The sequence below is a fragment of the Odontesthes bonariensis genome, chromosome 11 (genome assembly GCF_027942865.1).
Source record: "Odontesthes bonariensis isolate fOdoBon6 chromosome 11, fOdoBon6.hap1, whole genome shotgun sequence".
NCBI lineage: Eukaryota > Metazoa > Chordata > Actinopteri > Atheriniformes > Atherinopsidae > Odontesthes > Odontesthes bonariensis.
Window position 1 is genome coordinate 12,110,541 of NC_134516.1, and position 16,484 is coordinate 12,127,024.

General features: G+C 40.9%; 1 protein-coding gene across 2 annotated transcripts in view; it reads right to left on the minus strand.

Moving 5' to 3' along the window:
* Positions 1–11,113: 11,113 nt before the first annotated feature.
* The window catches only part of LOC142391639 (prospero homeobox protein 1-like), a 45,534-nt gene continuing 40,163 nt past the window's right edge, over positions 11,114–16,484 (minus strand). For both annotated transcript variants that reach the window (XM_075477561.1, XM_075477562.1), the window contains exon 7: positions 11,114–13,855. In XM_075477561.1, the coding sequence (XP_075333676.1) occupies positions 13,670–13,855 (186 nt within the window). In that variant the 3' untranslated portion in view covers positions 11,114–13,669. The remainder of the gene's footprint in view (positions 13,856–16,484) is intronic.

The window sequence follows — 16,484 nt, forward strand, 5'->3', positions numbered from 1 at the left end:
AGTTTACGACGCCATACGAGCCAAAAAATGTTGATGTTGTTGAGCTTTTTCTTAAAATTCTTAACTGCAGGCAGGCCAAGCGAATTTGTTCCAACCGAAATAAAGGAATTTTTATAACAAAAAAACAGGCAAACCAGGCACAGGGAGAGCCACAGAATAGGTTAACTGTGAGGGTTTCCATCATTTTTAGGCATTGCCGATTAGTCACTTTTTGTCTGCTTTGTCTGGAAAAGACAAACTCAAAGGGGTGATTGTGATGATCATGTAGTTAAAACTGTGTCCTTTTAGGTTATACGCAACTGATTTGGAAGTATTATTATCTTTACCCACCAAAGTCATTGGTGGAGTGTGATGAACTACCTTTGAACAAATACACAGAATTGGTTGATCATCGGTTAATCCCTTTGCTTGGCAGAAGGGATGAAACAGAGACAATGTGTGAGTTGGTAGAGGTAGCCTATGTCAGGAGAGGTGGATGATGTGGATTAAAATGGAACAGCCGGAGGCTTGTCGCCATTTTTGTCGTTTAAAGGACAAAAGTGTGAGGGGGAAGTTGTGTGTGTGCGTGTGTGTGTTAAGAGATGAATGTATTCTCTGTGTGTCAGTTGAGAGAACCCCTGGTATTCTTGAAAGGCTCTTATTGATGGACTTAATGTTGTTATTGGACATGAGACACGTGGCTGACACGCTCTCTCCGAAGTTTGTGTGTCCAGGCAAATGCTGGAAGAGTGTGTATCTATAAGCATGTATTAACGCGTACGCGAGCCCTGATGTCTGCTCTGTGTGAAGTTGTATTGATTGCCTCACCAGATGTCTCCCCTCTTTGCTTGGTTGAATTTTCCCCTCACGGGGTGTCTAGTCACTGCTGTCAGTATGTCAAAGCTGAAAGGAAAAAAAAAAACTTTGGTCGAACACAAAGTTTAAAAGCTTTGATTTCAATGGTTCGTACCGTTGCTATTAAACTTTCCATCATGTCATAACCATTTAAGTCATAACCTTTACTTTACATCCTGAGATTATGCCTTTGTAGTTGTTTCCCAGGACCAAAAAAATAAAAAATTTCAGCTATTTTTATTAATTTGCTGTGGCCTTTGACAATGTGACATTGTTTTAATGACTACACCCCTACTGAGTAAAGCTTATGAGGGAGCATTAATTGAAAAACACGGCTGTAACAAAACGTTCCAGGATGTCCAGGATATTTAGTTAATGAATTCCTGACATTCTTTGAAATAAAAAGAATGTCTGGCACACTTTTGAATTATTCTACTTCCTCTCCTTTTTTTTTTGGAACTCACTGCTGCGAATGATCAATAAGTTAGATCAATAACATAGATTTAAAAAAAAAAAAAAGAACGTTAATTTGAGTAGCTGCAAAGTTCATCCGTGGCAGCCCACATGCAGGTTGGGGTGGAGTTAGGGTGACCTGGTGAATTCACCAGATATGGCACAAAGACTGGGACAATGTGGGATCGAGGTAGTCTAAAACAACTTTAAATAAATAAACATCTCTATTCTGCATCTTAGCTTGTAACATTACTATGCTTTGCCCATCTGGTTGATTCAAAAGCACATAACAGGCCGCAAATAAAAAACATGACCCTCGCAGTGCTCCCGCTGTCCTCTAGGGGGATCGGTGATCTGTGCAGCATGTAGATCACTGCGTCGTCCACCCCAATCCCAGGCTGGTAAGCAAACTGCAGGGGGTCCAGCTGTGTACCCACCAGCGGTCGCAGGATCATCCTCTCCATGGTCGTCATCAGGTGAGAAGTCAACGCAACAGGTCTGAAGTGGTTAGGCTCCTTTGGTACTAGGACCACACAGGAGGTCTTCCCCAGGGCTGGGACTTTCTCCAGGCTCAGGCTCAGGTTGAACAAGCACCTGACCAGAGTTGGTCAGCACAGTCCTTGAGCAGTCTTGGGCTGATGCCGTCAGGGCCCGGGGCCTTCCTTGCATTGATCTTTTAAAGTTGACTTTTGTCCCTTTTACGGCCATATCGGTGCTGAAAAGGCTCTGGTTGTCACACCGCGGTGAGGTCAAGTGGGTTTTTTGTCTCGTCTCCATGTCATGTCTTGTCATTTCCTGTTTTCTTTTGAAAGATTAACTCAACTCTCGTTTCAGGTCACTTGCCTTTCCTCTCGTGTTCCAGTCTGATTGTCGCATGAATGATTCCACCTGTTCCCTGTTAACCCTGTGTGTATAAGAGTCTGCGTCTCCCCTTGTCTTGTGCCAGTGTGTCGTATTTGTTGGTCCTAACGTGCTTCACTCTCACCTTTGCTAAACCATAGTCCAAGTTCCAAGTCATCGTTCTGATCGAATCCTCGCTAAGAAAGTTTTTTTTTTTTTTTGATAACTTTAATAAGATAGCATTGATAAAGCATAGTTTAAGTTTTATAGCGTTCTTGCTTTTTCCTCCAAGTGGAGTGATCTTTTGTTTGGATAAGATTTCATATTGTAGTGCCTCCTATTTTTCAGGAGAGGTTTTTTGTTTTCCTCCGCAGCAGGAATGACTTTAAGGTAATGATCAAAGTTTGATAATCTCTTTGTTTTCCTCCTTAGTGGAGTGATTTTTGTTTTGATAAATTTTCATAGATATGCTTCTCTCATTTTGGGAGAAGTATATATATTATTGATAACTTCTATAGTCTGTTTTGTTCTCTCTTGGAGAGTTTTTGGAAACGCCTGCTCCTCCAATAAAAGCTTGTGGATTAAACATCTCCTGCTCCTGCGTCCTCCATTCCCTGGGTGTGACACTGGTGAGTTGGTTGACAATAAATTGGCAAATGTATCTCCAGCCAGCCAGACTTACACCATCATGCCTCACACATGCAGACACCATCGGTCACTTTCCCACCCCACCAATTCAAACAAAAGCCAGATTGACTATTCTGAGTGACTTACGTCGAAGCGTCTGCCATTTAAACTCTAGGAGACATCTTTTTCTTTCCTTCTTTTTTTTTTTTGCTTCGCCCTCCTAATTTATGTCTTTTCTTTTATCTACAATTATCATGATTGCTTTCTCTCCCCTCTGTTGTTGTGTTGCATTATTTCCTTTTTTTATGTCTCACTCTATCCCTCTTTTTTCTAACCCATTTGCGTGAAGGAGAAAAAGTGCAATCTTAGCATTTCAGTTTAATAATAATAATAAAAAAAAAAGCTCATATTTGGGAGGGGAGAGAGACAGAGATTGCAGCCAGTGTTCTACGATGAGCACACAACGTGTGTGTGTGTGTGTGTGTGTGTGTGCATTTGCCAGGAGAAAATTACAATGAAGCACCAATGAACATCTGGCCTATGTGCCAATGATTGGTTGGGGAAGTTCCTCAGGATATAACACTTGAAAATGTCTTGGCATGTTCGTGACAACAGCAGTGCAGTTTGTGCTCTGTGTGTGTGTTTGCGTGTGCGAGCGCAAGAACATGGTATCATATCTGTGGAGTGTGTTCGGGATGATTGGATTGATAGTATTCTTATGTCGGTGTGTGAGTGGTGATTTTGCAGTACTCGCGTGTAAAAAGTTTGTTCTTGTGTGTGCGCTGGGAGCTTTTACCTCCTACAATTAGCTGTAAACCTTTTTCTTTTTTCTGAGCAGGCGGCTGATTCTTCCCTTGATTACTATTTAGACTTTTACTCGTTTTACCGGGCGTCGTCTCTACTTTGTTTTATCTGTCCATTATTCTTCCTCCTCTGGAATTTTATTTTCTTTGCCCGCGGTTCATAATTGTGTTACTTATGTTCGTCCAGAGGCCGGTATTTAAAAAATATATACTTTTTTATTCCTTCCTTTTTTTTTTCATGGCCACTTTTTTTTTTTTCTTCTTCTTCTCTCAGTTACATCAAGAAATTGACTCCTCCTTTGTGACTCTTACAGCCTGATCACCTAAACAGGTTACACACTTGGTTTTGTACTCCTGTGATTGCGTATATGTCTTTTGGCCTCATGTGTGCCCATAAGGGGAGATGGTGGCCCTCACCGACGACGACCGCCTGGTGGAAAAGGCGAGTGGCAGACCATGGAAGATGCGGCAGGGTTGTTAAAAGTGTTGTTAAGAGAGCGGCTGGCAGCTGTTCCTGACAGGTTGGGGATGGAAGGACAGATGGTGTTTGATTAGTGAACAGACCGCTGATGGAAGTAGATATGGAGGGACAAATGAGGGAGGGAGAAATAGATTTCAGTTTGTAAGGTAGGTAAGAGGTTGGATGGACTTAAGAATACAAGGATAGATAAAGAGCACATAACAAAAAGAAAATAAGACACCACATCAGTCGACGTAGATTTTCTAAATGAGAAAGAAAAGCCGTCCGTCTTTCAAGAAATGGCTTTGGAACAACCGAGATTGATCCTGTGGCTGGAAAATGAAACAATGGACACATAATTCAAATGCTCATTGGAGAAGAGAATATTTTGGATGAGAGACTGAAATTGGAGGGCAGAGAAAGGGAAAGCAACTTGATAGAGAAGCAAATATAATGCATGTTAGGAGAAGGGAAAGCGCTATTATGGCAGCTGTTCTGAACAACAATTAGCTTCATTCACCTGGGTGCAGTCTTAAAGAACTGATGCAAGTAAACCTGCAGAGCTGGCTGATTAAAGTCTGTTCAACAAGCTATCAGTGATCATTGTAGCCAGTGATGGTCTGATTCAGTCAGTTGTTTATTTGAATGATGTTTTTGAGTTGGCGTGTTGAAGGAATAATTAGAGCTCAGTTTAGCTTTCTAACAGGTCAGTCTGAGGTCAGACAGTGTACCGGGGTTCTACTTAAACCGACCGAAAACACATTTAGAATCATATGATGGGAGCCTCAACTCTCTGTTCAGCAGTTACGCGGGAGTAACAATTAAGACAGAGGAGAGCACTTGTCTGACTGCAGCTACATCATCTTTACTGGCAGTTTTAAACTGAGATAAATCCTGAATATGATGATTAAAAAAGATCAATCTGGCAGAATATGATAGACAATCCTGCTCATGCTTATTGTACAAATGAATAATTGACTGCATAATCATTTTTATTTTATTTTACCACTTACCACTTGCCCAGAACCCTTGTAGATTAAATCTATTGTCACTTAAGTCAAAAGAAAAGCAGCATTTGTTTACATTTATAGGGCTGTAATGTCACTGTTGTTGAATTTCACATTTTTCGATTCCTTTCCAAGTTGTTTGTCTGTCTTTACTAGACAAGTTGAGAAGCTTTCTCTATGATTTTGAATGGCAAATGGGCTGTACTGGTACAGCACTTTTCTAGTCTAGATGGCCACCCAAAGCGCTTTAACCCTACATGCCACATTCACCCACACACTCATACAAGCACATCTTAGTCTATATAGCCACGCAGTGCCTCTTCCACATTTATACACAAACGCATGATGGACGTATCGGTAGGCAACATGGGGTTCAGTGTCTTGCCCAAGGACGCTCCAACATGCGGCCCGCGTGGAGTCGAACCACCGATCTTCCCGATTAGCAGGCAACCGATCTTCCTCCTGAGCTACAGCCACTTTATTTGGGTGTGATTCCCAAACCCAATTCGTTGGATACCAGTGATAAAACAGTTTGATGCTGACCCAACAGACAGTTCAGGGTAGGGGTGGGGGGATCGATTTAAAATATCGATAGTATCGATACTAACGTTGGTATTGGGTATTGATCGATACTTGTGTGATGAGATCAATTCTTTGACAGTTGGAGAGAGAGACAGGAAGCAGGGGGCAGAGAGATGGGGAAGACATGCAGCAGATTGCCACCCCAAAAGGGAAATTTAAATTTGAAGTTTTCTATAAACATTTCTGAGTTCCTTAATAAAAGTATTTTTATTTGCCTGTAAACTTTGTCCTGTGTTAATTATCATCATAAACATGATTAATTAAAGGAAAACTTACATATTTAATTAAATAATCATAAAAATTCAAGTTTTCATTAAAATTTGCATATTGATGATGCATTCACTTAATAAATTATGATACATTGATCTCCTCTACACAAAAGTAGATGGTAGTAGTAAAAAGTATCGGTATCGGTATCGGCAATACTGGCCCTGTATTTACTTAGTATTGGATCGATACCAAATTTTGCAGTATCGCACAGCCCTAGTTCAGGGAGTGAGCTAAACTAAGAATGCGGAAACTCATAACAAGTCAAACCATTTTATGTCTCTCATTAATGAAAGGACTTGATCAGAACCAGACCAGCAGCTGGCTTTACAAAGATGTGGCCCCTACCACCTTTTCAATAGCATAAGTAACTTATTATATATATATAATATATAGTATATTTTTTATCTAATGTATCTAGATGAACAAAAACAGGTTTTGACATCCCCAAAGATGTGACACAAACTTTCCATCTCTTTGGCAGTGCCTCGCAGTGTATGGATTGGATTGAAGCATTTTGAATGCAGATAATGCAATATAATCAAGACGGGAATATGGACACGGTCACCGTTCTAGCATGTAATACAACCGGAAGAGCAAATATAAAAGCAGGCTAAGACATTTTTTTAATGTCAGACACTCTTGAGTGACTTGTTTATCTGAAGAAAGTTTTCACGTGAAAATAAAAGAGACGTTGTTTAACGTAACGACCAGCTCAAGTCATAAATGTGGTTTTTGCTTATAAATGTACATTTTATCTAACAGGTGCAGCCTAAAATTAGATAGACATGGGGTAAAAAAAATATATATATCTACTTCCTCTCTCATGGACTTGTTTTCTGCTAATTTCTGCTAGTTTTGTATTTTTGTGTCTCCCTCGTCCCAGGCCATTGTATTTATATATCAACACATCACAGTTCACTTTAGAAGCCATAATCACAGAGACGACTATTACAGCTATTAGAGTTACATTGAGGGAGATTTTCTTCATAATAAACTCTCTTCCTGCTCCATAACGGCGGCTATTACCCAAGATGCATCACTGTCATAGCATCCCTCTGGACAGTAAGTGTGTTTGTGTTTATGATGCGCTGATTGCGAATGAAACAATCATCAGGCCAACACAAACACAGCTGTTTTATTGTTGCACTGCTCAGATGTGCTTTCACAACCAGACGGCATGTGTGTGGGTGTGTACATGAGTGTGTGATCGTATAGAGCAAAGTGTGACCCCACCTCCTGTTCTAATGAAAAGCCTTGGCAGTGTAAGTTAATGCACAGCATACCCTTTGTCTCCTTTGCCATATATCAACGTTATGTTTTTTCAAAAGTTTTTTTTAAGCGTGATTTTGCAGTAGTCTTCCAATGCATCGTTATTAGAACCATCTGTGGGGCCATGTGCTGCATACCAGTAATAACTAAATTAGGCAACTTCACAATATCACACCAACTCTTCATCCTTCCAGCAGTAGCAGTGAATCTGCTGAAAGTTACATATTTCATTTCTAATATGTCAAATGTTCAGGCTGATGGCCATCGTCATCATCACCAACAGCTGAGCCCCTCGAGGTTGTATGATCAACCTCGTCATGTACACGCTGCACTCCTGATACTGTTAATTAGAGATGGGACCAAGTCACACATGTGCAAGTCTCAAGTAAGTCCCAAGTAATTTTTTCTTGGGCAAGTCAAGTCAAGTCAAGTCCTGTAATAGGTCAAGTCAAGTCAAAGTCAAGTCTCCTTATTATTGCAATTTTACCCGCAGAATCTGATCTTAATAAAGTGAAAACACAAAGATATAAGTAACTGTCAGTAAACATCATTGGCCAATGTGTCCAACCTGTCCACCCCGTATCATATCAAGCTAACGTTAGCTAACTACTGACTAGGCTAACAGGATGAAATTAGCTAATTTGACAACCACTGGTCAGAATGGATCTTCAAATGACAAACAAAGTTCGAAGTTGTCGTCTGGCTGTCTGAGATGTTGACGCCGCATGTCTTGCACTGTGCTGTTCGTCTTTTGCTGTCAAAATGGTAATTATGAAAGCCGAAGACAACGACTCTCGGTCCCCCTCCCGCTGACATGTTGATGCATATCTGATATATGAGTTTATTTTCTCCAATAAACACTTAAGGTATGTAGATGCGTCCAATGTAATCTGTGCAGATCGAAGAGCAGACCGAGCAGTCTCCTGCTTCCGAGCAGTAAACACCGTAACAGGTGCGGCTATCGCTAGGTGGCTTGACGCATTGATATCAAGGGAGGCAAAAATAGCGCCAAGCGAAGTGAGGTCTGACTTTTTCATCGAGAACGATTTTGTGATGCAAATGTATTACTCTTTTGAACGCATATTTTTTTGAGAAGCAAGACACTTTATTTTTCAAGCCCCAGCCAACTAGCCGGACTAGCTTCGTGGACGCCAAAAGTCAGCTGGAACTCGGCTCACAGGACGCAGCAGGGGGTAAGAAAATGTTCATAAATGATATTGCTAATATGGGATGTCATACAGCTTCATGTCAAAAGAGGCGAACTATCCCTTTAAGACACCGCATCGGTGTCGAAACTGCCTCTTAGTGTTTCACAGGCAATTCTGCTCTGGTTAATGGGTACATTTTGGACTGATATTTGGGTTTGACATTTAACCAAATACATCTAAGATTCTAGAGGAAAAGTGTTCTGTCCTCTCGAACCCCAGCCGGTCGAGGCGGATGGCCACCCTTCCTGAGTCGGTTTCTGCCAGAGGTTTCTTCCTGTTGAAAGGGAGTTTTTTCTTTCCACAGTCGTCTTGTACACGCTCAGGACGGGGGATTGGATCGAAGAGAAGTTTCCGTGCAATCTGTTGGTTTCCTTAGCCAGTCTACTTTTTTTTTAAATTGGCTTTGTATGTATGAATTGGACTAATTTAGAATTGAATGAATTTGATTGGATTGGATTCTAATTGGCCCGATTTGGATTGCATCTTCAAAGTGTGACGACATTTGTTGTAGTTTGGCGCTATATGAATACATCTTAACTGAATTGAATACCCAACACAAACGAAACCAATAAAAAAACAGACTGAAACAACACAACTTTAATTATGTAGCATTACTTTCAGTCTTTCAGAACATGCTTAGAACTATGTTCACTTGTGTAGAATCGCATGAATATGATATATATAGTGTTTATATTACTTATTACATATAAGCTTTGGATATACATAAGTGGGTCCACCATGTTTCTGCTGTGGCTGGAGCAGAAAAATCAATCACAGGTTTTTTTAGGGTCACAGTAGATTTTCAAACTTGAACTGGAAAGTGAGAGCAAGGTTTTTAAAGCTTTTATTCAGTGATCTGTCAAACTTCATTGATCATTTGCTTGGCTTTTTTTCACTTTGACCTCTTCCACTGGATTGTCACAGGAGGAATCACTTTACAGAACTGCAAACTTCTTCAGTTTCTCTTTTTGCAGGAATTCTGGCAGAAGTGTGATTGGGCCCATGAGAGAAGAGAAAAGTAGAGGCGTATTAAGAGTTGGCTGTGTCGTGGTCCTGCGAAAGTTGTCTGTGGTTCTAGGTGCTTTTCCTCCTCTGAGTCTGGGATGGGATGGGCAGGCTGTGGGAGTTTGGGTTCTGGCTCTCCAGCTGCCCCACCTGTTGCGCATCAGCCTCATCGCTGAGCAGCGCTTAAGGACCAGCTTCTGCATCCAGTCTCCTATGACTCCAGCACCCGTCAAAGACAACCAGCGGCTCCCCTCGAAGCACCCTCATCAATCACAACCAGTAATTCTACACCATCTACAAGCAACATTAGTTCTGGATCAATTCTTGGATTTCTTTTTTTCTATGCATCTATCATGGGTAACTTGCCTCTCTTCTGTTTCGGAGACTCAGACCCAGTGGCTGGACAACTTTCTGTAATGCATTGTTTCCCTGGACAATCTTGTCACATAAATAAACCAGTTACACTGATAAGTCTGTGTTGAGTCTTGCTTAAGACACCGCATTTCGTGGCCTCTTCTGGCCTTTGACAGGCACTTTATCCCATGTCAGTGACCATAGTTGGCATAATGAGATGCCAGTTAGTCTTTGTGCCAACACAAAGGGGACAAGTTATGCGTTTGTTCGTTTTAGAGAGGTATGTAATGTTAGAGGAGGACAGATAGAATAAAATCTTTGAGGCAGGAAGCAACAAGGAGACGGGGGGAGTAATATTAGTGATGGAGAGGGTAAGTAAAGGAGGGATAGAGGAGAAGGATTGTAGGGCAATGAGGGCAGGCCATGTCTTTTTGTCTAAGAGTGTGAGCCTCTACCTATGTCTTTTTGTGTGTGTCTGTCCCAGCGTCTTTGTGCTGGCTAATCTAGGCGTCAGCAGCTTTTTGAGGCTTTTGTGCTGACAATAATCACGCAGCGCTCCTCTTTTTCAATTCATCAGCAACAACAAGGGATCACATGTCCCCTCGACAGAATCCAGAGAGGGAGAGGCAATGGATGGAGTAAAAGTGGCCATCATGTTGCCTAGTTACAGCTTGGCGTGATGGTGAGTTAGTTGATGTGTGTGGGCACACACGGTCAACGCCCCGTGCACCTCTTCTGCACCGGAGAGAAAAGTACAATTGCATACATTTGAAACAACCCGGTCACCTCTATTTATTTATTTTTTTTCTCTTTTTTTTTTTCAAAGAATAATTTATTTCACGTTGCAGTGATGGATAAACAATGAGTAAACCACTGGTCAAATCTGTTTCAAGCATTAATGATCATCATCAGAATAACATTAATAGGAATAATTATTTCTGTTATAAATAACAATATCAGAGTAATTATTACATCTATACAAACTACAAAAGTCAGCATTTTGTTGTTGTCTTTTTCAGTTTTTTTTTCTGCTGTAAAAACCTTAACACACCACATGGCTGGTGATGCTGCCTCTCACGGCCAATAAGTAGCACAGAGAAATATTTAGCTTAGCTGTTATTGATCATTTTTCAGTACTCGAAGGTTCCAAGAATGAAAAGAGTTACGAGTGTTGAAATCCCGTGTACGTTATTGGTGTAAATTAAGCGCAGTTTTTTTATGCTAAAGTGACTTCAGAAAGCCCACGTTACATCGAAAATTAACCAAAACAATGATGTGAAGTCATTTCAAGCCTCTGTGAGACCGAAGAGACAACTGAAGTCTGTAACAAAAAATAAAATGAAAGGCGCAATAATGCCAAAATTGCTCCAGGCGCAGTCAACATTATTTTTTTTGCCAGTATGTTATACACCAGTGCTTTATTTTGAAAATATTACAATCACAATTTGTAAATTAGAAAAAAACAAAACAAATGGGTGTAAAGAAACGGCCAAACACAGCATTTCTAAGGCTGTATCATTGATGTCAGTCCACCAGAGGAAAAGTACGGAAGCCGAGAACGGCCATGGAATTTTTTTAATTATTTTTTATGCCCTGTTATTTCCTGATAACGACTTATTATTAAGTTGTGAAGAAAAAACAAAAAAACAACTTATTATTCCGTTATCTCGATATAAAAAAGATCGTTTTCTCGTGATAACGAATTAATTTATAATGTGTTCGTCTTGATTTCAACATACAAGAGCTGCCACGATCGGCTTCCGTACTTCTGCTAACCGGTAGCCCCTAAACAAACCCAGTCACGTACACAAACTTACGTAAAGTGTAACTTACCGGTAGGCTACAGCTACAGCCAGTGGCTACGGAAGCCGTTCGTGGCCGCTCTTGTAGGTTGAAATTAACGATCACGAGAAAACGATCTTTGTTGTATCGACATAACAGAATAATAAGTCGTTTTTTTTCCACAACTTAGAAATAATGATTCATTATCACGAGATAACAAAAAAAAAATCCATGGCCGCTCTCGGCTTCCGTAGAAAAGTCCTGCTTAACGTGTAACACATTTATACATTTTTCAAATTAGAAAAAGCGAAGGGGTCTTAAATATAGCAGAAAAGTTGTTACAATGGCTTTTAAAGGTCATTGTAAGTATTTTTTTTTTTAAATACAGAAGATACACAACGTGGCAAGGGAGATTAACACATTTTAGAAATTGTGAAGTTCTAAAAAAAAAAAAAACTTGGATATTCTCTGACGCAGAAGTGGTAGATGAACAAAAAAGAACATCTTCTCAGAGATCGTAAAGACATAAACATTTGTGGAATAGTGTAATCCTCTGTACTGGCCAGCTGTTGTACATTACAACATTGCACTGAAGTTCCTGATGTGCTAAGGTTATGCTTCATCCAGTTGTTGATTTAAAAAAAAACATTTTTTTTAAATAGATGCCATAAATGCTGCAAAAATATCCTCAAAGCTGGGATGCTTATGATAATGTATTGCTTCTGGACAACCATCATCAATATTTCCATTATGCTTAATCTGACTGCAATTTAACGTTTTATTTTCAGGGGGCTCCGGGCTAAATACAGAGCAAACAGCATGTGTGGTGTGATGAGATGAGATTGATCTGACCTCGGAAAGTGAAGTTATGGGGTTCTCTGATTAGAAAAAAAAAAGCCAAACATTTTACTGTCGCTTTAATTGTACATTTAATGGATTTTATCTGAGAGAAGATGCAAGTATTTTCTCAAAAACGTAGGATTTTAATCAGGGAAATTCAGTTGAAATGATGAGATCATCATTGTGTGTTGGTAACGGTGGAGCGTCGGGGGGGGGTTGTTGTATGCAACGGAATGAACAGAGGCCGTTTGCAGATTTAAACACTAGTATTTGCCTCAAGTGACCGGTAGTGATCTAAAATTATACAATAAATCTGAGTGGCATGCTAACTCACAACTGAAGATCACTGCTAATTTCGAAAATAAACCTTTCACCGACAACTTTTCTAAGTATACAGATTAGATGGACATGCCACCTTAATATTAGAGAAGTTCGACAAATCTAATGGCGAATATTTGCCTTTGACGCTCTGGATGCAAGAGACTAGATGGGAAGCCAAGGAGGGGTGGGTCAGGAGGAGGATTAGGAGGCACACAGTTAAAACAGACCATCTCGGTACAGTATGAGGAGAGTGAAGTAAAAAATAGGAGGGAAAATGAATGGGAATACACAAGTTTCTCTTTTTTCCAGCTTTCCTGGTTTAGGTCAGTATGAGGGAATGCTACTGTGCTTTCCTATTCAATAGTATAAGTGTGTGTGTGTGTGTGGGGGGGTGTATCTGGGGGGTTTTGAGGGTCCGTAGAAGATAAGATGTAAGCTTATACAAAGGAGAAAAATACAGAAACATCACTTTTTTTTTTTCCCAAAAAATGTCCAGGTAACTTAAAAACATTCACAATAAAAACATTTTATATATTATCTTCTTTATTTCAAGTTCTCTCCCGACCACAAGTCACAGGGGTTGAAGACGCATCCGCCATCCTCCGCGCACTTTCTTCTCCTTGAGAATGTCGAAGAGGAGACAGAAAGCCGGTTTTCGGCAAGGAGGAACCTTTCTGTAAGTGCAAGTAGGTTTCATTCCCCACCGTTTTGCTTTTTAATTCATAAAAGTCCCAACTAATGAATCAATTTGCACATCATCGGACTCTGAGTCGGAGCCCTTTGTCTCGTCGAAGAGGAAAATCATTTCATTGTAAAACTTGTCGAGGGGGCAGTGTTGTCTTTAAAAGATGAAAACTTATCAAGACCTCGTCATATAACACCCTCAAACCCATTTCATTCGACCTCAATCCAGACCTCAGTTTGGTCTGTCTCTGCACCTTTGAAGCCACCTTCACAGTCTCCTTACAGTCCTTGGGGGTTTACCCCCTTCTCCCGTTTCTTTACATGTCCTAGTCAGTCATGGAGGAGCTCTTGGAGACAGTTGGGGGATTTGAAAACCTCAGGAACCTCGCTGTCCAGTTTGCAAATCACCTTGTAGATGGCCTTCTTCCAGGATGGGTCCGCATCCTTTCCAGCAACGATGGCATTGAAGAACTCTCGGAGAGTCACCTGGGCCACCTCCAGAAATCGCTCAGGAACCTGAAGGAGGAGGAAAAAGGGAATGGGCAAAGAGAAAAAAGGTGACATTAATGCTTTGATAGCTGGCAGAGGAACTTTCCTCCTCCCACCTTCCCCTTTTTTGTCCTAAACTTAGCTATTTGTTCAGTATTATGGAGAATTTAGTTGCTTCTGTATGCGCAAACACTTTTGATATCAGAAACCTTTAGTTAGGCTCAAATTAAGCTTGAAACACCAACACAGTTACAGCCACAGTCATAGTTTGTGTGTATTGTCTAATTCTAAAAGCACGGGCAGTCACATCTTCCACTGTGCCGGGAAGCCTTTCCGCCAGATGCTGGAACCTGGCTGCTGCGATAGCCGCAACATGCATTCAGTCAGGTCCAACACAGCACGTTGTGAGAGATGCGTAGGGGTTTTTAATCTGTCGGTATCTGCCACTCCGAGACTGCGTTAGGGTGTTCCCCTGGAGCGAAACAGAGCAACACTTTCCTACCATGAATTACAGCACATGTGTATGAAACTGAATTGTACGACTGTGCAAACGGAAACCCATATTTGGACTTTTTTTTTTTTTTTTTTAAAGATACTGAAGCATGAAATGGAAATGGATCATCTCATTTCTTGGTATTTTACAAACAAATGGCTCATTTAATGAAGGCTGACAGTTTCTTTTTTTTTTTGTGTGTGTGTGTTTTATTTTTCTTCTTTTCAGCTCACCTCATCTAATTTCGGTGTCCATTGAATGACATTGCTCTGCGAGTAAGCCTTACCCAGAAACTCCCAACGTGTAAATTCACATGTGAAATCTTGCAAAAGACGTGAAGTATGGGAAAACAAATGCAATTAACCCTCTACGGTACGACGTTGCCATTTGGCAACAAACCCATTTTAAGCCTTCTACACATAGACAATACATACCCAGTTATGATGCAATGCATTAAAAGAGAGGTGGGGTTCTAAGTGAACCAATAACAGTGTTTAAATCTGTCACATGACTTTCTGGAGGCCATTTTGAACCCCTTTTCTGTAGACATCTTCACAGGGAGGAGCCTCAACATTTGACTCCTCAAAAACAGCCAAAAAAGTGACATTTAGGTAAAAATGGTACAAAAAATACTGGTAAAAATTTCAATAAAAGGTGAGTTAAGTTCATTATTCTGTAGTTTATTGCACTGTACTTGATCATTAAATAATAGAAAATGTTAAAATGTGTATGTTGCCATATGGCAACACCGTACCATTATGAATTGCTAGCCTGTTTGTGGATAAACGTGGATAAAAGGGTCCCGACAAGAGAGCCGACACAGAATATAAACAGAATTAAAACTCCTTAACAGGGATCGGGTGTTTAGATGGTAACTGTCTGCGTGACTGAAAGTGATAAGGAATTAAGTGTACATGTGTGTTTCAGGTGTCCATTTATTACTATTCCTGGAACAGGGTTCTTCAGAACTTCCCTTAAATGCACTTCCCTTTTCTTAACAGCTCCTGGCTGCTTATGTCTATTTGGTGTCACGGTTCCTTATGCGCACACAGAATTAATCGTGACGACAGATGACACACTCTTTGACGACGGCAGGTGAACAGCTGCCTGTAATCTGTCAGACTGTGTTTATGTGTGTAGGCAAGAAGGAAGGGATTGCGGGGATCCAATTGCCCTAATGATACAGTCATAAATATATTGTCATCAAAAGGCTTTGTGTGTGCTTATTAGTGTGTGTGTGTGGGTTTGTGATGCAGCATGTGTGTTCATAGCAATGTTTGACAGTAGAACAATGGCATACGCGCGCATTCCACACGTTTTTCACGCTTTATTCTGCCCTTCTCCCGGGGCAAGATCACCCAAAGACACCAAATAACCTGACTACGATTTTCTACCTTCTTCCTCCCCGTCTCTCTCTCTCTCTCTTTTTTTTTCTTACATACAGAAGCGCAAACATACACTTACGCACACACACATACTGATGACTCTCCCTGACTAAATACATCTACCTTTTACACCCAAACAAACTCACACGCGTGCAGAGGACAGCGGACGGTTGTCTGGGTGTAACCCCCGTCGCACATGGCAGGACACGGCAAGGTTAGCCGCCACCAGAACGGATGAATTGCTCCACTCACGCACGCACACACGTACTCGACACAACCTAAATGATTCCCCGGACTCTCGTATACTCTGTCTATTCTTTCTCTCTTTTTAGCTGGTCCCCGAAGACTGCTGTTATTTCAACGAGGCCCTATGTCATTGTCTTAGAGTAGACACTACTGTACAAACACGGCAGACATCCTCTCTCAAACAACCACGTTTAACTTTCCAGGTGACGACTATAAGCACCAAAGTAAAAAAAAAAACAAAAAAACGGCACTGCGCTCGGCTACTCTTTCAGATCGCTGTGTTCTTATTTGGATTCACAAAGTTCGGATTCAATCGGAACTCTGTCCCGACAGCTTTGAAGGAGTTTCCATATGGTCTCGGCACTTATTGGCTGCTTTTTACCTCACCCTGTGATGCAGGCCAGATGCAGCACTCCATCCCTCTCAAGCAGTACACTGGAAAAAATGCCCCTCCAAAAATAAGTAAAAAAAACAACAAATACAAGACGTTTTTGCTTGAAATAAGCAAAAAAATATGCCAATGGAACTAGTG